The 25576-nt window shown below is 45.5% G+C and overlaps 1 protein-coding gene across 2 annotated transcripts in view; it reads right to left on the reverse strand.

Moving 5' to 3' along the window:
- LOC144891283 (V-set and immunoglobulin domain-containing protein 1-like) overlaps window positions 1-20852 on the reverse strand; it is a 39576-nt gene extending 18724 nt beyond the window's left edge. The window contains exons 1-3 of one of the 2 annotated variants that reach the window (XM_078773850.1): window positions 20662-20852; window positions 20453-20566; window positions 2907-3317 (exon numbers count right to left, since the gene is read on the reverse strand). In XM_078773850.1, the coding sequence (XP_078629976.1) occupies window positions 2907-3317; window positions 20453-20537 (496 nt within the window). In that variant the 5' untranslated portion in view covers window positions 20538-20566; window positions 20662-20852. Of the gene's footprint in view, window positions 1-2906; window positions 3318-20452; window positions 20621-20661 lie in introns of those variants that run through there. The other variant, XM_078773849.1, reaches the window with a different exon arrangement.
- Window positions 20853-25576: the final 4724 nt, after the last annotated feature.

Genomic DNA, 25576 nt, shown 5'->3' on the forward strand with positions numbered 1-25576 from the left:
TGCCCATCGATGGAATTGGAGGGTGGCCGCAAAATGAAAGGACCTAAGCTCATTTCTTTACACAACACAGATATTACTAGGGAAATGGCCTACTCTTACACATACTATGACATAACTAATACTCTAAGTGGGCCTACGTGTATACGTATCGATACATATATACAGTCACGTGAAAAAGTAAGTACACCCCATTTAAAGTTTTGACTTTTTCAACATATTTAAACAGACAGCTATTTGATCTTCATTTCAACAATATTGATAGATAAAGGTGATATAATATAACAAATATCATGAAACATTTACATTTTGTAGTCCATTGTATAATATAAATAAACATAAATGCAAATTTCGCATGTGGAAAGAGTAAGTACACCCTTGGCTCTAATAGGTGGTATTGTCCCCTTTGGCAGAAACAACCTCAAGTAGGCGTTTCTTATAACTGTCTACCAGTCTCTGACATCGACTGGGAGAAATTTTTGCCCACTCCTCCATGCAGAATTCTTTCAACTGTGCGATGTTTGAGGGGTTTCTTGCATGCACAGCTCGTTTCAAATCCCCCCACAACATCTCGATGGGATTTAGATCTGGGCTTTGACTTGGCCATTCCAGAATCCTCCATTTCTTTCTTTTCAGCTATTCCTTGGTGGATTTACTGGTATGTTTAGGGTCATTGTCATGTTGCAAGGTCCACCTTCGGTTGAGCTTCAACCTTCCGACAGATGGCCTCACATTATCCTCAAGCACCCTCGGGAAAAATGAAGAATTCATCGTGGATTATATGATGGTGAGCTGCCCAGGCCCTCATGCAGCAAAGCTGCCCCAAACCATAATATTTCCACCATCATGCTTTACAGTTGGTATCAGGTTCTTGTGGTCAAATGCTGTCTTTGGTTTTTGCCAAACATGTCTTCTGGTACTGTGGCTAAATAGCTCTACCTTTGACTCATCTGTCCAGAGCACATTGTTCCAGAAGTGCTGGTCTTTGCCGAGGTGTTCATTTGCAAACTTTAGTCTTGCCCTGATGTTCTTTCTGGACAGCAAAGGTTTCTTCCTGGCACACCTCCCATGTAGATCAAATTTGTGCAGCCTCTTTCTAATGGTAGAAGGAATAGAAAACTGACCACAAGCATATATCAAAATCTCGATGTCAAAACAAGGAAACTCCTCACCATCCACAAAATGTTCTAAAAAATCAGTGCATCCCAATAATGTACCTGCCAAGGAAAGCAGGAGATGGTGGCCTGCTGGAACTCAATCAAGTGCACAGAGTGACGACTGTACGATTAGCAGAGTACGTGAAAAGCTCAACAGACTAACGAATACAGTTTGTGTACAAGCATGAGCCAGAATAGGTATCTCTCACTCACCTTGCAAAGAACTTCCAAAAACAGGTGCGATTAGAAGATGTCACACACTAAACCGAAACAGCAACAAATACAGCAGCAATGATTGGAAAAAAAAGACAAAACAAAATACAAGATGAAATACCAGCAGATATAAAGTGACAACTGGGAGAAAGACAATAGGGCAGGAAAATCTAAAAAAGAGTTGGACATATTGGAGAGAGACAAAGAAGGATCACTGAAATGGCTAAGAAGAGGTCAGCTCAACAGCGAGGGAAAAAGAATCATAAGGAAAAAAGAATCACATGTACGCATAAGGAATGCTTAACCCCGCTTTTCGCTTCGCGAGCGTAGGGTAATAAGGCATTGCTAATTGAGGTTTCAATACCCAGCAAATTTGGCCTAAATAATGCAGAAATGAAGAAAATGACCAAATCCCAAGACCTCAAGAGTGAAATGAAAAGATCCTGGAAGCTGAAGAGCACCAAAACTGTACCAGTGATAATTGGAGCAACGGGAATGATGAAGAAGAACCGTACAGATATTTTTAAAACCATCCCTGGGAACATTACAACAAACGAACTCCAGTTGGAGGCTGTACGGGGCTCAGTGATGATCCTGAAAAGAGCCCCTGGAACAAAACTCTGAGAACAACAAAACTTCACAACTTAACCCATGAATTGCAATCCTTCACCGAAGCAGGGGTGGATACTTGGAGACCTGGAAGAACTCCATTACACCTTCTAAAACTCAAATTATGGAGATAACATTCAACGATACACACATACACACACGTACACATATACACACACACACGTCTCGTTTTCACCCCTCAGCCCAAATTGGGCTAAGGGGTATTGTCGTCACGGGCGTCGTCTGGGCGTCCATCAACTTTTGGTTTCCGTCAATTTCGAGCAGAACGGCTTGTCCGATTAAATCCATGTTTGCAGTGTGTGTTGGGGTTGAGTAGAGGAAGGTTCCTTTCGAAAATGGGCGCGCTGCGATTTTCAATATGGCCGCCACGGCAGCCATCTTGAAATTGGTTTCCACCATGCATGGGCTGAGGGGTTACGCCCGCCTTGCGGTGCTATTTTTTCATTTCTGTTCTTCACAATTCTATCTCTATCTTTTATTCACAGACACACACACACACACACACACACACACACACACACACACACACACACACACACACACACACACACACACACACACACAACTTGTTCCTTTATTTTTGTTTCACACAATTCTATCTCTTATGATTTTCAATTCTTATTTCTCTTTTTCAATTCTTATTTAAAAATGCATTTAATTAATTGTACAGTATCGGTTGCTCCTAAACTTAAATATAAATAATTTAAAGGATTTCTGTAAATGATGTTAATTTCACAACATCCCATATTCAACTTTATTTAAATTGTAAACCTCAAAACACACATTCATATACACACACATGTACACATACATACATACACACACACTCACACATTGTGTTTTATTATCATGGATAGTAATGTACATTTAAACAATTATAAAACTCTCTGGTTGTTGATAAAATCTCACCTCCAACCACGAGTCTGGTTCCTGGGAAACTTCTGAAAACATCATTCTTCGCCCCAAAGATATTGAACCAAAACGCGCAGTAATAGGTTCCATCGTCCCCGAGGTTCAGGTTCCCCATCTTCAAACTCACTTTCCCTGTACTTACATCACCCACAATATCCAGGTGTTTGTGATGTTTGATGGTTCCGGTGTTTGTGACGGTACCATTCCTCCATTTGTCTATGAACGATGATCCGCGGAAACGGTGCTTTATCCATCCCATACGAGTAATCTCTGTATTTGTTTCTGGGAAAGTGAAGTTACAGGGTAAAGTAGCTTCACCACCCACTGTACCCAGAACCTCTCCTAAAACACACGAGGTGTACTTTGGTGAAGTTTGACATTCCTTTTCCTTATGTTGAGCAAAACTACCTGAGAATGAGAGAAGAACAAGAATGTAGAAGGAAACGGATAAACAAGGATAAACACATTTCAATGATTTCTGTTTTTCACACAACTTACATCATTCAGTTACATTTAATTTGTAAATCAATGTGTTTATCAAATGCTGTAACTACCAAAGTTTCTGGAACCACATCGACTGGATCTACCAATGTCTTCACGTTCGCAATGATTCCGTCCCTCCTGTGGAGTCGTGCATCATTGATAGGAGCACAGCTGTGCTGCTGATGCAGTGCCCTTGTACGTTAGAGCAGGAATCTGTAATTTGTTCAGCGTGCTGGCGATGGCTCGCCTACTCTTCATGAAGCAGACCATGGGATATTTAACATCCACCAACTAATGAGAGCACAGGGGGCACCCAGTTTAACGTCCATGTGAGGGACGGCACACACATTGATGAATCAGCCTGCCTGTGAAACATCAGAATGACAGTTTGTAGCTGGGTCGGGATTCCAACCTAAGATGGAGGCGAGTGTGCGTACCTCGAGGGTAATCGTGTCGTCATACCACAATATACAAGTTAGTTGTCTGTCTGTATGTCTCCCACATACCCCTAATTAACCCCTCCAATGCGGGGCAGAGGCGAACTGTCTATGCAAATGTGTACTGTGTACAAATTATCTGTGTAGATATGTACCGTGTACAAATACTCCATGTAGATGTGTACTGCATACAAATTGTATAAATGATCTCTGTAGATGTGTGAATATGAATGAATGATCGTTTTAAGGCCATTTTCCCCGCTAGAGCGGGGGTTGGCCTTGCGGGCCCCATGACAATCATGGTTCCCTGTTTTTTTGAGGCAATGTTTTTATGGCCGGATGCCCTTCCTGACGCCAACCCTTAGTCGCCTCTTACAATGTGCAGGGATACAGTGTACCTATTCTAAACCGGGGTACACATCGGGAAATGACTGTGCACTGTGTATAAATTCTATAAATTATTTATGTATATGTGTATCATGTACTAATTGTAGAAATTCCCTACGTAGATGTATGTGTACCATGTACAAATTATATAAATTCCCTATGTAGATATGTACCATGTACAAATTGTCTATGTTGATGTGTACCGTGTACAAATACTCTATGTATATGTGTATTGCATACGAATTGTATGAATTATTTATGTATATGTGCATCATGTACTAATTGTATAAATTATTTATGTATATGTGTACCAAGTACTAATTGTATAAATTCTCTATGTAGATGTGTATCATGTACTAATTGTATAAACTCTCTATGTATATGTGAATCATGTATGTACTAATTGTATAAATTATCTATGTAGATGTGTACCATGTACTAATTGTATAATTCTCCATGTATATGTGTACCATGTACTAATTGTATAAATTATCTATGTATTGTATATGTATACCATGTACTAAACTGGTCCCCTTAAAGAATTTGGAGCAGCTGCAGGGAGGGGCAGAAGAACCCGAAGAAGGGTGGTTGGGCACACGTGGCCAAAATTTTCAAAAGTAAATTTTAAATTAAATTTAAATGGGAGTTTCATTTGGCACAGCCTTGGAGGGAATTGGTCCCCAGGCTACGGAATTCGGACCAGGAGAGGTCATTGGGGTCGGTCTCGTGGGAAATTTCCCCATTTGAAAATTGGATTATGCCAGCCAGCTGGGGGGCTGTGCTGGCGAGATTTGGATGTGGGGTCCTGCCATGGGTGGCATGGTACGACCTGGGCCCCACAGGGAGTCTGGTGGAGTGTGGCGTCCCTTGTCTGTCGGGGCGCCGCCCGAGCGGGTGTCTCGGGCCAGCAGGGTCACCAGACCCTGGTGGGGGTTAAGACCTCCAGGGGTCCGAGGTGGTTTCTTACAAGTATCTGGTATGGTGCATCATGAGGACCACTAGGGGGAGGTGTTGTAGGCCACGCTATGGTGGCAGCACCACGGACAGGAAACAAGGGCCTGATGTTGTGACCGCCCGGGCATGCGGCCTGACAGCCTCCTCCTGAGACACTGGGACAGCCAGAATGTGGGGACCTGCCATGCTGTGCTGGTCTATGAACGCCGGTCCAAAAACATGGACAGGAATGGATATAGCCCACCGGACAACCATTGTAGCATCTGTGGAATGTGATGGTGTGAGCATGATCTTCCACAGATATTCGATTGTGATTTGTGGACTCTCGGGTTGGGACCTAGTATCTGTAATATCTGTAATCACTGATCAAGGAACTACTTGAAATCAAGTAGTTCCTTGATCAGTGACTGATGTCTGCAGACAGGCAGACAGATAGACAGAAAAAATTAGCCAAAACCTTATCACCTGCTTTTCGCTTCATGTGTTGGGGTAACAATGTGTAATGCAACTGATAAGGACCCCAAAAAAACAAAAACGACCCTGAGAACTCCAATAACTTCGAGGAGCCAAAAGACCCAGAAGACCCAAATGATCCAAAACACCCAGAGGACCCAAAAATTCGTAAGGCTGAGGCTTCAGACTGTCGTCGAATAAACTGTTCCAACCCGTCATTTTTGACGGGCTTTTGGACTAGTACTTGGCAATCATGATAATAATAACATGACCCTCTTTCCAAGCTGCTCCTGTAGGGAGTGGATGATCCTCGTATTAATTACCAACATTTCAAAACATCGAAATGATAAACATGTAAATTAAACTGGCATCTCAGACAAATTAGGAATCGTAAATGTAAAGGAAAAAAAATCACAGTTCTGTTTAATTGAAGAATAATGAGCAGGTGAATGTGAAATTACAGATACTAGTGAGGTACCCATGCTACGCACGGGTGGGAGGCCAGAAGCAAACAGACAATGCAGAAACAGCGAATGCTAAAGCATGAAACCAATAAATTCCACATTCCTGTAGCACCTTCAGTCGCACGTCAGACATGGACAGCAAGTTCGTGAAGGACTTCCATGAAAAACGTACCCGTTCGCAAACAAACAGGTATGTTTGTTCCAACACAGTCAATGGCGAATCTGCATATGGTGATCCGCGAATTCACATTTAGAAAGTAGAAAACGTCACGGCATTTCGTCATTCACTTGAACTCGATATCTCTTTTTTCATTCCAAACAGCATAACTCCAATCACAAATTAAATAACATTAATATAAAAAATAAACCCTTTAACAACATTCGTGACATAAACAAATATTTAAATCCTGATATGAAGTTCCGTACGGTTGGGTGAACACAATTACGAATTCAAAATCGTAATTGTATTCACTCAATTCGAATCATCAATTGATACTTTAACAAAATGATTAACACGGTTTTTTTTTAGGTTTTTTTTTGTATACTGAATCGAGGCTCGTGAAAGAGCTGACATGTACTTCACAAACAAGTCAGCCAGACAAACAAAATATATAAAAAGAGAGAGCGGAAGACAAGATGGGGAGAGAAGGGGAAGCACACAAACACTTGAGAGCACACAACATTTCAGAGCAGGGAGATGTGTGGGAGGGAGAGGGCTTGGGGGGAGGAGGCGTGGGAAGGGGGGCGGGGGTGGGAAAAGTATAAAACACAAGGACACCAAGGACTTCCAGGACAGAAGTTGGTATTTCAAAAAAGTGGAATTGGGGTGAAATTAGCGGGGATAGAAAAGATCAAGGTTTTGGATGGGGAAAGATAAGAGATGGTGGTGAACAGCTGTATTAAAGACCTGGAGGGTGGAGTGGGATTGAAGAGAGTGAGGGAGTTTGTTCCAGAGGCGGGAGAAAAGAGGAATGAAGGAGTGAAGGTGAGCAGAGAGTCTTGATTTTGGCAGTTTAACCATAAGAGGGTTGCATGCAGATCTTGTGCGACCTGTAGGAATATTTGCGGGACAGAGCCCAGAGAGAGCTGGGGGGGGCGAGGCCAGAGAGGAGTCGGTAGAAGACGGAAAGACCACAAACCTGCCTGCAGTGAGTGAGTGAGAGGCCCTTGGAGTTAGCTTCATCACGGGAGATTCCAATGATTCTGAATGCTTTGGTTTCAACAGCGTGAAGACGAGCTCGGTGTGAGGCAGGAGCACCAGCCCAGAGGGGAGAGCAGTATTCCATTGAGCTGCGGATGAAAGCCTTTTATGTGGTGAGGAGCTCAGGTGTGCCAAGGATTGACTTCGCACAATGGAGGATGCCCAGTCGGCGACTGGCTTTGGAGGCCAGATTTGAAATGTGGTTTTCCCAGGAAAGATCATGGCAGATAGTGAGACCCAAAAGCTTGAGTGACAGAACTTCTTGGAGAGGATTATTCAGAAAGTGGATGGGAGGGTTGTCCTGTCGGTCTTTTCGGAGAGACATCGTAAGAGTGTGAGATTTGTCAGGATTGAAAGACATGTTCCACTTGTTTGCCCAGTCTGTGATTTTGTCCAGGTCTGCAGAGAGTGAGGAGGCTGCAGACTGCCGATCTGAGGGATGAAGAATGGAGCGACAGAGTAGAGTCATCAGCAAAGAGATAGAGAGGATTTTCAAGAGAGTCAGAGAGATCATTGATGAAGACCAGAAAAAGCACAGGGCCCAGAATACTGCCTTGGGGAACTCCAGCCTGAACAGGAAGAGGAGATGAGAGAAACCCATTCAGGGCCACACGTTGACTACGACTAGAGAGGAAGTCTGCCAGCCATGCGTGGAGATTTCCATGGATACCAAAAGAGGAGAGTTTGGTGAGCAGAGCGGGGTGCCAGACCGTATCGAAGGCACGTGATATGTCAAGGGAGACCGCTCTAATTTCCTGTTTGGCATTGAGGACCTCCATCCATTGTTGAGAAAGCAGAAGCAGCATGTCCAGTGTAGAGTGACCAGGTCTGAAACCAAATTCATGATCAGAGATCAAGCCATTGGAGAAGAGGAAAGATTTCATATCCGAAGCAATGATGGATTCCATGACTTTGCTGATAATTGGGAGAAGGCTGATTGGTCTGTAGTTGCTGGGATCTGTTTTTGCACCTTTTTGTGCAAAGCGGTGATGTTGGCAGATTTCCAAGCAGATGGCAGATGACCTTGAGCAAAAGAGAGGGTGAAGAGAACAGAGAGAGGGAGTGAAAGAGCGGAAGAACAGGATTTTAGGACCCGTGGGCTGATGCCGTCAGGTCCAGTTGCAGAATCAGTGTCGAGGGTTGGTTGACAGAAACTTTTCCACCTTGTCAGGAGGAAAGGGCACAGAGTCCAGGAGCAGCTGGGTACGACTGGGTACGGTGGGTACAGAGAGAGATGGGTTTGGGACACAAGATTTAGAGGCAAAGACAGAGTTGAGGCATTCAGCTTTTTCACGTGCGGAGTCAGCCGTGTGGCCGTTTGAGGTGAGGGAGGGGATGGAGAGGGAACAAACACCAGAAACCGATTTGACCAGACGCCACCAGGATTTGGAAGAGGGAGACAGATAAGAGAGTTCTGTCCTGAGAACGGAGAGATATTGTTTCCTGGCTCTCCTGAGGGTGGACACACACTTGTTTCGGGCTTTGTGAAAGGAAACGAGATTTCCTTCCGTCGGATTTGCTTTCCAGGAGACGAAAGCAAGTTGTTTCTGGGCAATAGCCTCACCACAAGATTCCGTGTACCATGGACGGGAGGAAGGGTATGACAACTGAAGACGAGATGGGATAAATCTGTACATGAGAGAGAGCAATTTACTTTGGAAGAATTCCCAGGATGAGTTGATGTCAGAGGCGGTAGAGATGGGAGACCAGTCCAGATGATTGATGGCTGCTTGAAGACCGTGCCAGTTGTTCTGAGTGAAATGCCAGACTCGTCGACGCTGAGGAGGCTCTCTGAGAATGGTCAGAGAGATGTCCACTTTAACAAGCACATGATCAGATGAGCCGATTGGAGCAGAAGAAGAGCAGCAGACATTTTGAGGGAAGTTAGTCATAACCAAGTCCAGAAGAGAAGATGCTCCGTTGACTGAGATCCGGGTCGGGAAATTGACAGATTGTGTCAGTCCCAGTGAGTCACAGAAGTCCTTTGCTGAAGAGCCATGGCTGGTGAGAGAGGTACCCACACCCAGCCAACTGGCATGGTGACAATTGAAATCACCACATATGAGGAAGAGAGAGTTGGGATGGGTAGATAGAAGTTGGTCCATATTATCAGACAGCGAGATGTAGATGGAGTCATCACTGTTTGGTGGACGGTACAACACACATATGAACAAAAGGTGGGAGCAAAGGGGAAGCCGTAGCCAAAGGTATTCCTGGGGGTGAGGTGGAGAGAGGGCAGTGCAGGGCAAGTGAGGAAAAGAGTTTTTTATAATGATAGCAAACCCCCTCCAGGATGAGGCTCAGGTCTATCATACCGGAGGAGGGAGTAACCTGGGAGAGATACCAAGGAATCAGAGACATCATGAAGGAGGTAAGTTTGTTTTAAGCAGATCCCGTCTGGTTTGTCAGAAGCAACCTGTATGGAGAGATCAGTCAAGTTTGAGCGAAGGCCCCGGATGTTTGAGGTCCATACTGTTAAAGAAGAGGAAGGGGGAGCATCGGATACAGAACGGGGGGGGGGGGGGGGGGGAGCGGTAGGGTAAGATGTGGAAGAGGAGGAAGAGGTAGGGAGAGCTGTTGAAGGTGTGTCAGAAATTTCAGAATATCTTGGAGAAAGGGAAGAATGGGGCGGACAAAAGGTTTGATGGTGATTGGGTGAGGCGCAGTGAGGTGTTATTTGAGGAGGGGGGAGAGTGAGGCAGAAGGTTGAGGGAGATGAAGGTGAAAGTTGGAAGGGGGAAGAAGCGGGGAGGACGCTTTGAGGAGGAGGGGTGAAATGGGAGTCTAGGAGGGGAGGAGTGAGGGAGAGTCTTGGAGGGGAGGGGTGTGGGGGGAGTTTAGGAGGGAAGGGGCAAGGGGGGAGATCTGAAAGGGATGGGTGATGGGGAAGATTTGGAGGGGAGGGGCAAGGGGGAAGATTTGAACGAGATGGGTGATGGGGATGATTTGGAGGGGAGGGGCAAGGGGGTCGATTTAGAGGGGAGGGGTGATGGGGAAGTTTTGGAGGGGAGGGGTGATGGGGAAGTTTTGGAGGGAAGGGGTGATGGGGAAGATTTGGAGGGGAGGGGCAAGGGGGAAGATTTGAAAGGGATGGGTGATGGGGAAGATTTGGAGGGGAGGGGCAAGGGGGAGTATTTGAAAGAGATGGGTGATGGGGAAGATTTGGAGGGGAGGGGCAAGGGGGTGGATTTGGAGGGGAGGGGTGATGGGGAAGTTTTGAAGGGGAGGGGTGATGGGGAAGTTTTTGAGGGAAGGGGTGATGGGGAAGTTTTGGAGGGACGGTGTCATGTATGCAGTGCAAATATTCACCGTTGTATCCCTACACCGGGACCGGGTTGCATCCCTACGCCAGACCTCGGATGGCGCTGCTGTGAATCGGGCCTTGATCGGCAGAGTGAATAAACGCGTACGACAATTGATCGCAGTTTGTCGAGATACTTTACATGGCGACGAGGATAAACATCTAGACCATGACTTCTTTCGGCCATATCGATGAATTCGACCCTCATGAGGGGGATTTTGACACGTATTCTGAGCAGTTGTCTTTCTACTTCGAGGCGAACGGCATCGCGACCGAAGGCTGGATGAAGGCCGTCTTCCTGTCCGTTTGCGGAGGTGCGACGTTCACACTCGTTAAAAACCTCATTCGGCCTCGGAAAATCCAGGAGCTCACGTATGCGGAGCTCAAGGCTGCTTTGAAGGAACATTGCAACCCATCTCCTTCAGTCATCCTGTGTCGGTTTAATTTTTACATGTGCAGACAGCAGCAAGGTCAGTCGATCGCAGACTTCATTGCACACCTCAAAAAACTGTCACATCTGTGTGAGTTTGGGGACACGATCGATGATATGCTTCGTGATTTGCTGGTGGTTGGCATGTCCGATGACCGCACTCGTAGACGCCTGCTTGCTGAGAGAAGACTGACGTTCCAAAATGCCAGAGTCACCGCCATTTCCATGGAAAGTGCTGAACGCAACGCTACAAGCATCGGTGCCACTCGCTCGTCTGGTACCAGCTCTGCTGTGAATCGGTTGGATCATGTTCAGCCAAAACGTTGGAACAAGGCTCCTCGTCAGAAGCCAGTGCAGTCTCAAACCCACAACAACTGTTTTCGGTGCAACGGAAAGCACCCTCCGGAGACGTGTCGGTTCAAAGATGCCACCTGCCATTTCTGTTCGAAAACTGGCCATATTGCTCCAGCTTGCATCACTCGCAAGTCGGGAAAAGGAAAAGCTGCTGACAAGATTCATCAGTTTATCGGTTCGGAGGAACCCGAGCTTGACCAGGTGAGCTCTGTTTCCGACAACTCAGAATCGTATGACCTGCTTCATATTGATTCTCACCATAGGCGGGACCCTCTTCTTGCCAATGTTGTCGTCAACAATCGACCATTGCAAATGGAGGTCGACACTGGTGCGGCCGTCTCGCTCATCAGCCATGCTGTTTTCACAAACCTGTGGAGTGATGCTGACCGACCCCATCTGAAACCTACTACCTATGGACTCTCCACCTATACAGGTGAGAAGATTGTTCCCTGCGGTACATGTGACGTCACGGTGGGCTACGATAACCGTGAGTTTCACCTACCCCTGATCGTCATTCCTGGAAAGGGCCCTTCCTTACTCGGCAGGAACTGGTTGAGCATAATTCGACTGAAGTGGGAAAGCATTCATCAACTCCGGGCAGCCAACGTTTCTCCTATCGCAGCATACACACTCAAAAATGTGCTGGATACGTACCCGGATGTCTTCAAGGATGAGCTTGGAACCTTGAAAGGACATACGGCTAAACTCAGGGTTGACCGGGATGCCAATCCTATATTTTGCAGGGCTCGCCCAGTCCCTTTCGCCTTGTGTGAGCGGATTGACAAGGAACTGGATCATCCTGAAAATCTGGGGATCATCGAGCAAATCCAGTATGCCGAATGGGCGGCGCCCATCGTTCCGGTCATAAAATCGGACCAGTCCATCCGCATATGTGGAGATTATAAAATGACCATGAACAGGTGTTCTTCATTGGATAAATATCCAATCCCGAGGATCGAAGACCTCTATGCTCGTCTCACGGGAGGCAAGACTTTTACGAAACTCGATCTCAAATCCGCCTATCTACAGCTCTGCTTGGACGAGAATTTGAAACAGTATCTTACCATCAACACGCATCGTGGGTTGTACAGGTACCACCGACTTAGTTTTGGAGTGAAATCTGCACCTGGAATTTATCAGCGTGTCATGGACAGTTTGTTTGCCGCCGAACGCAACGTCGTTTGTTACCAGGATGATATTCTGGTTACTGGTCGTACGGACGCGGATCATCTACAGAACCTGGAGAGAGTTCTGAAGAAGATTTCGGATTCCGGCCTACGTTTGCGTCGAGACAAGTGCAGGTTTATGGTGCCATCAGTCACGTACCTGTGTCATACGATTGATGCCGAGGGTCTACACCCGACAGATAAGAAAGTCCGAGCTATCAAGGATGCTCCTGCTCCACGAGATGTGACCGAATTGAAGTCATACCTCGGTTTGCTTCAGTTCTATGGTCGTTACATCCCGAATGTGACCGACGTTTTGGGCCCCCTTTATCGGCTTTTGAGGAAAGGAGTCTCCTGGAGCTGGGGGTTTACTGAACAATCAGCATTCCAGATCTCTAAGGATCTGCTCAAATCGTCCAATGTTCTCGTTCATTTTGATCCAGAGAAGGATCTTGTGCTGACATGCGATGCCTGTCGGTATGGAGTGGGGAGTGTATTATCACACGTGATGCCTGATGGTATGGAAAGACCGGTTGCATTTGCATCCAGAACGTTGTCCCCGGCAGAGAAAAACTATTCCCAACTTGACAAGGAAGGATTGGGAATCGTTTTCGGCGTCGGCAAATTTCACCAGTACCTTCTTGGACATCATTTCACGATTCGCACTGATCACAAGCCGCTGATCAGTCTGTTTGGTCCAACTAAGGCGACATCTGACACACTACCGCCCAGGATCATCCGCTGGTCCCTGTTTCTCGCTGCTTATGACTACACCATATGTTGTAAGCCCGGTTCGTCTATCACAAATGCAGATGCCATGAGTCGGTTACCCCTTCCAGAATCCATTGATGATTCGCCTACACCAGGATCCATTATCGCACTGATGGATCATCTGGAAGATTGTGCTGTCGATTCCGGCCAGATCCGCACTCATACTCGACGAGACCCCGTTCTGTCCAGAACTGTCCAGGCTGTACAGCTTGGATGTCATTTGCTACCTGAGGGTGACCCAGATTTTGCGGCTTCTAAAGCACGTAAAAACGAACTCAGCGTGGAAAATGGTTGCCTACTCTGGGGATGTCGTGTCGTGATCCCGAAAAATCTGCGTTCCAGGGTCATGGATGAAATCCATGACTGTCACCCCGGGATTGTGAAGATGAAGTCACTCGCCAGAAACTATGTGTGGTGGCCGAATCTTGATGCTGATATCGAACATCATGTTCGACATTGTTACCCCTGCCAGAGCACCCGGAATACACCTGCGAAAGCGCCACTGCATCCCTGGGAATGGCCCAGCGAACCGTGGCATCGCCTACATCTCCATTATGCCGGGCCTATTAACGGCAGCATGATTCTAATCATCACGGACGCGCACACAAAATGGATTGATGCCTATGTGACGCGTGGTACTACGTCAGCCATTGTCATCGAAAGACTCAGACGCTGTTTCGCCACTCATGGTCTGCCCAGGATGATCGTGAGTGATAACGGTTTGTGTTTTTCCAGTACCGAGTTTGCCAAGTTCACACGTCGGAACGGCATCAAACATAAGTTTGTCAGTCCACATCACCAGGCTTCAAATGGCTTGGCCGAACGATCCGCAGGAATCATCAAATCCGGATTGCAGAAACTTCAGGAGGGAACCCTGGAAACAAAGCTGTCTCGTCTCCTGTTCAAATACCGTATCACGCCACAATCAACAACCGGTGCAGCTCCGTCTGAGTTATTGATGAAACGACACTTGAGATCGACACTTGACAATCTCAAACCAGACATATCATCAAATGTTTATCAGAGCCAGCTTAATCAAAAGTTGGTGCACGATAAGACGTCCAACAGTCGATGTATCAACATTGGAGATCCAGTGTTTGCCCGAAATTTTGGTGCAGGTGCGACGTGGCTACCGGGGGACATCATCGAGAAGCCAGGTCCACTGTCCTGTGTGATTCGCCTGCAGGACGGCCGCGAAATTCGTCGACATCAGGACCACATAACCTACCGTCACTGTGAGTCGATGGAGCCTGTAGCATCGTCACAGTCAGGACAACAGTTCGACCCGCCACTGCCGGAGATCGTCGTGGCCGCTCCAGCCGGCTCGGATGCCCCGAAAACCTCTGCAAACGCTACACCCTTCGTGGAGACCAAAGGAATCACCTCGGACTCTGTATCCACTGGTACACCGCGACCCAAAGGAATCACCTCGGACTCTGTATCCACTGGTACACCGCGACGCTCAATGCGTGAGAGAAAAGCACCCGACCGGTTGAATCTTTGAAGATGTTTTTTTTCACGTTGACACATGTTCTATTTTCACGTATTTTCATTATTCTCATAACCGTTTGCACACATATTTTCACATGTTTTGGAAATGTTGCTTTTGAAATGTCAATTCTGGAAATCTAGCACGTATTGCTCTTGGTAATTTTGGACTTAAAGGGGAGGATGTCATGTATGCAGTGCAAATATTCACCGTTGTATCCCTACACCGGGACCGGGTTGCATCCCTACGCCAGACCTCGGATGGCGCTGCTGTGAATCGGGCCTTGATCGGCAGAGTGAATAAACGCGTACGACAATTGATCGCAGTTTGTCGAGATACTTTACAGAAGGGGTGATGGGGAAGATTTGGAGGGGAGGGGTAAGATTGGATTTTGAAAAATCGATTTTGAAAATGAAAAATCGAAACGATTAACGTTTAACGATTAAACATTACGATTAAATGACGGTTGTGTTGGGATATTTTCAAACCCATGCATTGCGTAATCTGTCCACTTCCCGATTCGCTGCAGGTTCGTAATTCTCATCAAAATCTAAACAGTATTTGTAGAATTTCAATAAAAGCCACATCACTGTTCATATCGGTAAATATTATTCCATCGTGTTTGGAAAATTGGAAAAACTGGAAAAACAATATCACCTATTTTACTCCAGGGGGTCCCAGGATTACCCACCCAAAATATCGTTGCAATCGGTTCAGCCATTTTTGCGGTACCTGCGAATGGACGGACAGACGGACATTTGGTGAATTATAGTAAGATAGTGTATAACGTGTACAAATTGTACAAACTCTCCATATTTGACCGGAAGTTGATCTATTGATCCATTTTTGCATTCTTACATTGTTATATTATATATCATTCATTAACAATGTAAGCTTAACCTACTATTTTGTCTGCAAAATTGAAGCTTGAAGAGTGATAAAAATACTACTACTACAATAACTACTACCACTACATCGATTAATACTACAACTATTACTACTACTACTACTACCACTATTATCACTACAACTATTACTACCATTACTACTACAACAACTACTATTAGTACTACTACTACAACTATTACTACTACGCCACGCCACGCCACGCCATTTTGCTGCTCCTCGAGCCGTGCTATTTTCGACACTTCCTCCTCATCCTCTTCCGTTTTCGTTTGTATTTTTGGTTTATTTGGGTTATTTGAACCGAGTTGGTTCATTTTGTTATTTTACTTTGACGTCCCGTTTGAGTTATTAGTCCTTTTGTGTTTGGGCCTAGCCGCGGCATGCGGCCGCACCCGTGTGGGACTAGTTTTGCCGCGCCCGATTTGTGGCGTATCACAAAACTGTTTGACTTCCTTGTTTTTGCTTCATGACCCTCGACTTTCTGTGCTAAATTTGCATCGTTTTGGCGATTAAGCCGATAAGTTATTTGCTCAACTCGCGTTTGATTATCCTTTTGAGTTAATCCTTAGCATACCGGTATGGTCGTGCTGAAATAAGCAGAAGCTCGCGAACGAGCTAATTGATATTTTTTTTCATTTTCATTTGACGGGAAATATACCGTTAACAGCAATCATGCCTCTGGATGGTACATGGACAAAAATGGCCGCTACTACCTCTGGTGCAGGTGGGAACCGCCCTGCCCACCCGTTTACGGCGTTAACAAGGAAGCACGGGGTGAAATGCGAGTTGGGACAAATCACCCAAATAGAGGCCTATGTAAAAGCACTCGCTAGTGTGGTTGATCCAGCAACGATAGTTGCAGCCTCGAAAATGTATGGACAAGCTGTGTTCTTTCTTAACTCAGAGGCTGCAGCAAACAAAGCCATTGAGAAAGGGATTAGTGTGGGAGGACTCTTTGTACAAGTCGAGCCACTCTCAAGTCTTGGTACAAGGATAATTATATCTAATATACCCCCTTACGTGCCTGACAATGTCGTGGTGCCTTTCCTGGAACGACTGGGAGTATTGAGATCACCCATCAAGCCTGTGTCTTTGGGCTGTCATGAGCCCTCCCTACAACATGTCTGGTCTTTTAAAAGACAAGTCTCCATTGAATTGGGAAAGGATGCTGAATGTGAGGGGTCGTTTGTTATTCCTTTTGACGGAAAGAATTACAGGGTGTTTTATATGACAAACGAACCCCGTTGTTTTGTATGCAAAGCGAAGGATCACAGGAGAGCAGACTGCCCCGCTATCATTAAAGAGGTTGCAGCTCCTCAACGTCCAGATCAGCCTCAAGAGGATCCCAGCGTCACTGAAGGTATCCTAAGAGAGGCGGCTGCTCCTTTGTGCTCGAGGGCAGTGGCCCCTTAAAGTTCTATACCAGCTTCTCATCCCATCTCTTCCGCTGCCATAAATCAATGGCAGGCAGTGGGAGCAGGGAAGGCAAAGAGAGCACAGAAGAGGAAATCAGAACCCGCAGAGGATGGGACCACGGAACGGACTGGAGTCGCAATGAGCTCAAATATTTGGGGGTGCACTTGTCCACTTCCCATGGGTCCTCACCACTCATTAACTGGAACACTTTAGGGGACAAGATCGAAGCAAAGTTGAGAGACTGGAGTGGACTACTAAAAGTCCTGTCTCTGAGGGGAAAAACACTCCTTATTAAACAGTTTATAATTCAGAAGTTAGTATTCAGGCTCTCTTGCATAAGCACTCCAGAGGAGTTTCTGGTTAAGATGCAGAGGAAGCTACTGGACTACTTTTGGAATGGTAAACACTGGGTTTCCCTGGGCATTCTGAGCTTGCCTTTTTCAGAAGGTGGACAGTCTTTTCCCTGCCTTCGAAGCCACTACCACGCATCCAGGCTGAAGACCATACAACGTTACCTACATGTGAACCCTGCACCGCAATGGTGCTCACTGGCATCATACTTCTTCAGCAAAGTGCTCAATCTTGGGTACAAAAGGAATCTTTTCATCATTACATCTCGGAGCCTGTCTAGTGCTACATTGCCTCTTTTTTATCAAGAATGCTGAAGGCTTGGAATGTAGTCGACATACAAAGAACAGTTCCTTATCCAGGCAAGGACCTGTTGGAAGAACTGCTCATTTTCAACCCTCTTCTACAGGGCCCAACTCTGGCTTCCTTTTCAGTAAGAAGGAGCCTCTTAGCTGGTAGCATATCCACAGTGGGAGACCTTCTGAACGATGGTAAGAGAAGGCTTATTTTACCCAAGGAACTCGCAGCGAAAATGGGCCTGAGGATACTTGAAGAGGTCAAAAGCTCCTTGCCTCCCGATTGTCTGGAATATCTAGAGAATCCCAAAGAGGGTGATGGATCTGGACAGATGTCCATCGGTAACTCCATGGATTTAAAAATCCGACCACGATGTTGCGAGCTCTCTCAGCCAATACCTGCAAACAATATGAGTAAAACCCCTGGCACAGTGGAAATGTCGTTCTGTGGGCTATCAAGGAAAAATATATACCTGCTAGTGATCCACTCGCTCCATTATATAGCTCTTGCAACCCGACTGGATACTCCCTGGCGTGAGATTCTTCCACTTCCTTCGACTGTTCATCCACGTTGGGATTCACTCTATCTCTACCCAACGCCAAGAATGATGGCAGACTTAAGTTGGAGGTTGCTACATGGTGCACTGAGCTCTGGATCTATGATGCGGCATTTCACTAACTTCCCAGAGGAATGCTGCTTTTGTGGTGAAAGGGAAACTATATTTCACATATACCTTCAATGCCACCGTCTTGAACCAGTGTTCTTACTGATGAAAAATCTTCTCTTGCGCTTCTGGCTTCACTTCTCTCCAACACTTTTTATCATCGGGCACCCGGTAAAGAAACTAAGCAAGTCACGAGATCTCCTTGTTAACTTTATTTTAGCCTGTGGGAAAATGGCAATATATAAAACCAGGAAGGCAAAAATTGAGAGAAATGTGGTGGAACACAGTTCTGTAGGTCTGAAGGGCTTAATACGCTCACGCATTATTTCGGAGTACAAGGAGGCAGAATATAGTAACACTGTTCAAAAGTTTAAGGAAACCTGGACTATAAATGATGCACTTTGTACGGTCTCCCCACAATATACTTTGCTCTTATTTGTATAAATGTGTTCTTTGGCGTTCTTGTTTTGGTGTTCTTTGGCGTTCTTTTACCTTCCCCTTATCTGTCTTGGTAGTGCTTTCTCTTCAAAATGCTCTACCTTGTCTACTGTAGTTCAAACCATGGACTTGCAGAGATGAGGAATTGAGCGACATTAAACTGGGAACATATGTTTGCCTGAGCTTGCATGAGCTCTGAACGCAAATCTCTATAGCCTTTCCAGCAAAAGCACTACTACTACTACTACTACTACTACTACTACTATGACTACTACTACTACAACTACCACTACTACTACTACTGCTGCTACTACTGCTATTTCTTCTACTACTACTACTACTACTACTACTACTACTACTACTACTACAACTACCACTGCTATTACAACTACTACTACTACTACTACTGCTGCTACTACTGCTATTTCTACTACTACTACTACTACAACTACTACTACTACTACAGCTACCACTACTATTATTATTACTACTGCTATTACTACTACTACTACTACTACTACTACTACTACTACTACTACTACTACCACTACTACCACTACTACCACTACTACTATAACTACCACTACTACTATTACTACTACTACTACTACTACTACTATTACTACTACTACTACTACTACTACTACTACTACTACTACTACTACTACTACTACTATTACTACTACTATTATTATTACTACTGCTATTACTATTACTACTACTGCTACTATTACTGGTATTACTACTGCTACTACTACTTCTGCTATTACCACTACTACTACTACTACTATTACTGATTTTACTACTACCACTATAACTACTACTACTACTACTACTGCTATTACTACTACTACTACTACTACTATTACTGCTATTACTACTACTATTATTATTACTACTGCTATTACTATTACTACTAATACTACTACTACTACTACTACTACTACTACTATAACTACCACTATTACTACTACTACTACTATTACTGATATTATTACTACTACTATTATACTACTACTATTATACTACAACTATTATACTATTAGTATTATACTACTACTATTATACAACTACTATGCACGGGCAATATCAATGCTAACAGATAGCACTCCCAGATGAACATCCCCCAGAGAGCATACTCCATGATGCAGCATCCCCTGCGTGCGAGACACCAATCACAGTTTCAAGTCGACTCGGAAACCGAACGCAGACGAGACGGCGCAAAGGAAAGTGCACAACCCCTGCACCTTCCTGCAGGACAGATAATGGTGTACTCCAACCCGAACCCAACAATATGAATGCGAATACCTCCATAGCTGTATGCATCGTGAACGTACTCGAACAAACTATTTTATGTTTGTTCCTCTCAAATGAACTTCGTTATCAAATACATTTTTATAATTGTTCCTGTTTTGTAATGTAATCAATTAAGGACTGATGTACGTAATTAATATACATTTATGAACCATTTTCATATTGTTAATATATATTTCAAGAAAACCTACATTCTTTAACTTGTTAAATACACAATACTCAAAAGTGTGAACATTAAATAAGTAAATCACGCAACAAGTTCATGGTTACCTGTAATTAGAGCTGCGAAGAGAAAAACCGTCCACATAGTGGGGAAACGTCGGAGTGAATGGTTTAAATGGAGCGACAGAGACATGGATGAGAGTGAGAGTGATGGAGTGGAACCTGTGAATAATAAGAGAAACATATGCTGTGTGTGAACATACATACATACATATATATATAGTATATACATGGTTTGAGAAGCATAGAAAACTCACTTCCCAAAAATGACAGTGTAATTGTCTTCCTTCCCCTTTCATGACAGAGTGGTAGAATATGATGACCAATGCATATTACATGATGCCATGTGTCCTGGATTGAGCTTCATCTTTCTCCGCATGATCAAACTCTCACAAACACCTACACCATGTTTTGCTTGCACAGGCAAAGTGGAAAGTTAATTAAATGCACTTTGCAAATAGTTAAACAAAGCAGGTCACATCGAAATACCAAATGATGAAGAAAGAAGTGGTTTGTTTGCTCGGACTTCTCCATTTGACCATTTGCTAATAATTTGGGGAAGTGGAAAATTATGGTTGCAGCCTCGAAGCGTTTACCAGTTCTGGACAGATGGCCATTTTGTCACAGGACAGTCGACTTGAAGTGGCGATTTCAATCTGTGAATTGTTAAGGGTGGTGCTGATATAACTCGCCCACTCTTAGCGAAGGACAAGGTGGGATCTTCAATTGTCTGCCGATAATCAGTGCTGGCAGACAGGTCGACCGGCTTAATACACATAGATGCCTCACCCTGCATGCGAAGCACCACGTTGACAGTTTACAGCCAGGTCAAGATTCGAGCCCAGGCGACATAGCTCAGAGGCATGTGCCTGCGTATACGTCACGGCTATATCCTGCTAGCCTGTTCAATAGGACCTCTTATTATAATAGAGCAAATGTATATGGTTATGTATGTCGCTATGTTTACATGCGACGAAAACGTCTTCTTCTTCTTCAAATAAAATTACCACCCTCTTAATTACCCCTCTTAATTGCGTTAAGACTGCTGAGACCCCTCAGACCTTTTATGACCCTTTAATTCCTCCAAGACCCTTCAGACCACCAAGACCCCTGAAGACCCAAAATACCCTTCAAGGCCCCGAGGCTCAAAAAGACCCTGAATAACCAAAGACCCTGAATACCCCGAAGACCCTGAATACCCCGAAGACCCTTGAATACCCTGAAGACCCAAAACACCCCGATGACCCAAAACACCCCGAAGACCCAAAACACTCCGAAGATCCAAAACACCCGAAGACCCAAAACACCCCGAAGACCCAACACACCCCGAAGACCCAAAACACACCGAAGACCCAAAACACCCAGAAGACCCGAAACATCCCGAAGACCCAAAACACCCCGAAGACCCAAAACACCCCAAAGACCCAAAACACCCCGAAGACCCAAAACACACCGAAAACCCAAAACACACCGAAGACCCAAAACACACCGAAGACCCAAAACACACCGAAGACCCTTAAGACCCAAAAGACTCTGAAGACACCAAAAGACCCTGAAGACCCAAAACACATCAAAGACCCAAAATACCTTTAAAGGCCCAGAGGATCCAAAAGACCCTGAAGACCCAAATGGCCCTGAAGACCCAAAACACCATGAAACCCAAAAGACACCGAAATGGTCAAAGATGCCTACCCCTCTGAAACGACGTGTGGTGAGGCGCGCGGAGCACGCCAAGTCACGCTAGTTTAATAAATATATGAAGTTTCAAGAAAATAATATTTTACCCTCTTTGAAAGTAAAAAGTATTTTTTAGGAAGGGTATTAACATAAGTGGAACTAGAACAGCACTCGTTGACGTCACGACGTTGACGGATATGCGATACGCGAACATTATTACACCATTATACGTACTTGTACCAAGTTTCATTTAAATCCCTTCAGCTGTTCATAAGTATCACATTTTTACCTGACATTACCTCTGACCTTTGACCGTTGATGACGAAATCGAATCAGTTCATATTTTCATCAAAATATTTACTTATACCAAGTTTGGTCAAAATCCCATCTGTGCTTCACAAGTTAGCACTGTAACTGAATCTTTACCGAATGGGACCTCTGACCTTTGACCCCTTGACTCCAAAATATAATCAGTTCATCTTTTCATCAAAATATATTGTAACGAATGTGGAAACGTTACAATGTGAACGTTACAAAAGTATGGTAACACCCTGTTAATGTAAATAATGGTCGCAGCCGTCCTCCTAGTTAATTCCATGAAACTTACACGCAGGTCACGATATATCTTTTAAATAGTGTATTTCCTTATTCCATGTAGGCTAAATATGTGTTTCCCACTAGATTGACTTTGCATTGTATCAAACAAAATAAGCGTAGGCCCTTCCAATTTCCCCAAACATCTCCGCTCTCCAAAGTTCCTTTCAAAAGGGGAGTTGTTTTCAATCCCGCAGGCTGCCATTGCCCATGTGCTTTGAGTTGGAGAAGAAAGGCGTGTCTCCACCTCATCATAAGAGGGGAGGAGTGAGCCAGCCCTAACAGCCAATCAGCACCGCGGTGAGCGACCCGTTAGGCGTGCCCTCGGAGCCGGCGGCTTAATTCCGCCCGAGGTGATAAAAGCGACTGTAAGGGACTGCTTTACTAGATGACCTGGGAGATGAGCAAAGAGGCGGCACCAAGAGGAGCGGTGAGATGCGAAACGCTCCAAGCCAAAGAGGAGAGGTACTCGGCAAGGAAACCAGCTTTGGAGAGACGCGCTGAAAGGAGGGAGACGGCTCCACCACAAGAAGAGGAGCAGGTGTGCCGAACCAGCGCGTGCCGTCTACCGCAGCGGATACGCGACGGAGGGTTTTCCCGCCAAAACCGCGAGGAATTGAGAGCTGCTGCCTCCGACTTTGCCTCCCTCTCAAGCAATCCACCTCAAGCCCTACCTGCCTGCAATATCCCCTGTGTAAGTGTGAACGTCCTGTCCTGCTCGTTGTCTTGGGGTTAAGTAAAAATGAATAGTGTAAGTTAACGATTCGCTGTGTTACTGCTTCTTCCATCCATTGCTTGTGTGTGTATAATAAATCTGTTCTTCCTCCGTATTCTTCTTCTTCTTCTTTTTCATTCTCTTTCGGTCGCTTTAGAGGTTTCCCGATTGAATATCTGTGGGGCGATCTGGTCAACGTCGGGTGGAATCGGGCTCTAATCGGGGAGTAACTGTTCGGACGCGGTTAAATACACCACCGCTCGGTCAATATAACATCTAAAACCGCGTCTGTAACAATTGGTTGTCAGGAGTTGGATTCGGACCTGGGACTAAATTTGTTAGGCCCAAATTTTGGAACACCAATTGTACTATTAGAGTAACAATTGGTGTCGAGGAGGGAGATCGGACCCGAAATCGGACCCGAAGCGCGCTTAACGCGCTCAAAATTACAAGCTGCCGAAATTTATTTTGTTTTATAAAGCAAAACCCGAATTTTGAGATCGCGCCATGGACAATCAAGGCGATCGGATGTCGGTGGGAGAGATAGACAGGGTGGAATCGACCCAGGACCTCGGGGAAATGTATGTGGAGGAAAGGGAGGAGGAGAAAAATGGCAATGTGGTTGTGGAGGTTTCAGACGCACAAAATGGCGCTCTCGCGCACGTGGTTGAGGGGCCACGGCCGCGGAACCAATGAGCGCGACCCAAATGCAAGCCTTCATGACCCAATTAATGGTGGAAATGCAGAAAAAAAACGATAGTGAGAAAATGGAAAGCAGAAAAATGGGGGCCCTTATGGACAGGCTAGAAGCCAAAATGGGACAAATGGGGAACCGGATGGAGGCTCAGAGTGAGCAATTGGGGGTAATGGGGGGCGAAATGGGGGGCAAAATGGGAGAAATGGGGGAACGGCTAGAAGCTAAATTTGAGGGGTTAGACAACGGGATAAAAGAGGTAAAGAATGGGTTAACGGGGGTGGAAAATACAATGGCTGCCCAGGAGAATCAGTTAGAGGGGGTGAAAAATGGGTTAATGGGGTTAGAGAATAGGATGGAGGACAAATTACGGGAGATAGGGGAGCAATCCGCCCGAGAAATTAAACAAATGGGAGAGCAGATAGAGGAGGTGAAAATCGGGGTAGAAACCAAACTGGATGCTCAGAGGGATGAATTGGGACAGATGAGGGTGGCATCTACAAAAGAGATGGAGGAAATACGACGAGGGGTAAGTGAGGAGGTTTCGGGGCTACGCGAGGAGGTAAAGCGAGGTGAGAAGCGTATGGAGAAAGAGGTGAGAAATAATACGGCTAAGTTACAAGGGGGAATAGAAGATCTGACGAAGGGAGTAGAACAGCTGACAGAGGGACAAACAAAGTTAGTGGAGCAGGTTCAAAGGAACACTGCAGTACTCGGAGGGTTAAAAGCGACACAAAAGGACATTAAAAACGAATTAATAGCAACACAAAAGGAATGTCAGATGGTACGTGAGGAACTGACAATGAGGGTGGACGAGGTGACAGAGATAATGGAGACAAAGGACCGGCAGGTGAGGATGCACATAGAGACGGTCACGGTAGCCTTAGAGGACGAACTTGAGGAGACGCACCGAGAAATAAAAGAGGTTAAACAAAAATTAGAGGAAGTGGAAGAAGAGGTGAGTGAAATTAAGAAGGGACGGACAGAAACTAAGAGGGAGATAAAGGAGGAAGTCATGGAATATGTACAAGGTCTGTGTTCAAATCATGATGAGGTGCTCACTAACCAAATAAAAAGTTTGCAGGTGGCAGAGGAGGTGCGAAGACGATGTACGGAGGTGAGTGGCAATGTATATGATGTGAGGAAAGCTTCAGTCGGCTTGGGGATTGGTTTGGATCCGGGTGTTCGTGAGAGGCCGTTGGTGAAGTGTGCGACAGGTCAGGTGTGCGAAAAAAGAGGTGTGCGAGAATGTCCGACCATGGGGTGTGTGAGGAAAAAGTGCACGCCGAGGAGTGAGTGTGCCGTCAGGAGCGAGTTGGTCGAAGCACGTGTGCGAGGGAGCACAGGGAAGCGCGGTGTGGTGAGTGTTACGGAGGAAGTAACGAAAAAGTGTGCGCGAGAGGATGCGCGAGAAAGGTGTGTAACGGACAGGTGCATGGGGAAAGGGTGCGCTGTCAAGAGCGAAGGAGAAAGCATGCCTGTGGTGAGTGTT

The sequence above is a fragment of the Myxine glutinosa genome, chromosome 3 (assembly GCF_964187855.1).
Source record: "Myxine glutinosa chromosome 3, kmMyxGlut1.1, whole genome shotgun sequence".
NCBI lineage: Eukaryota > Metazoa > Chordata > Myxini > Myxiniformes > Myxinidae > Myxine > Myxine glutinosa.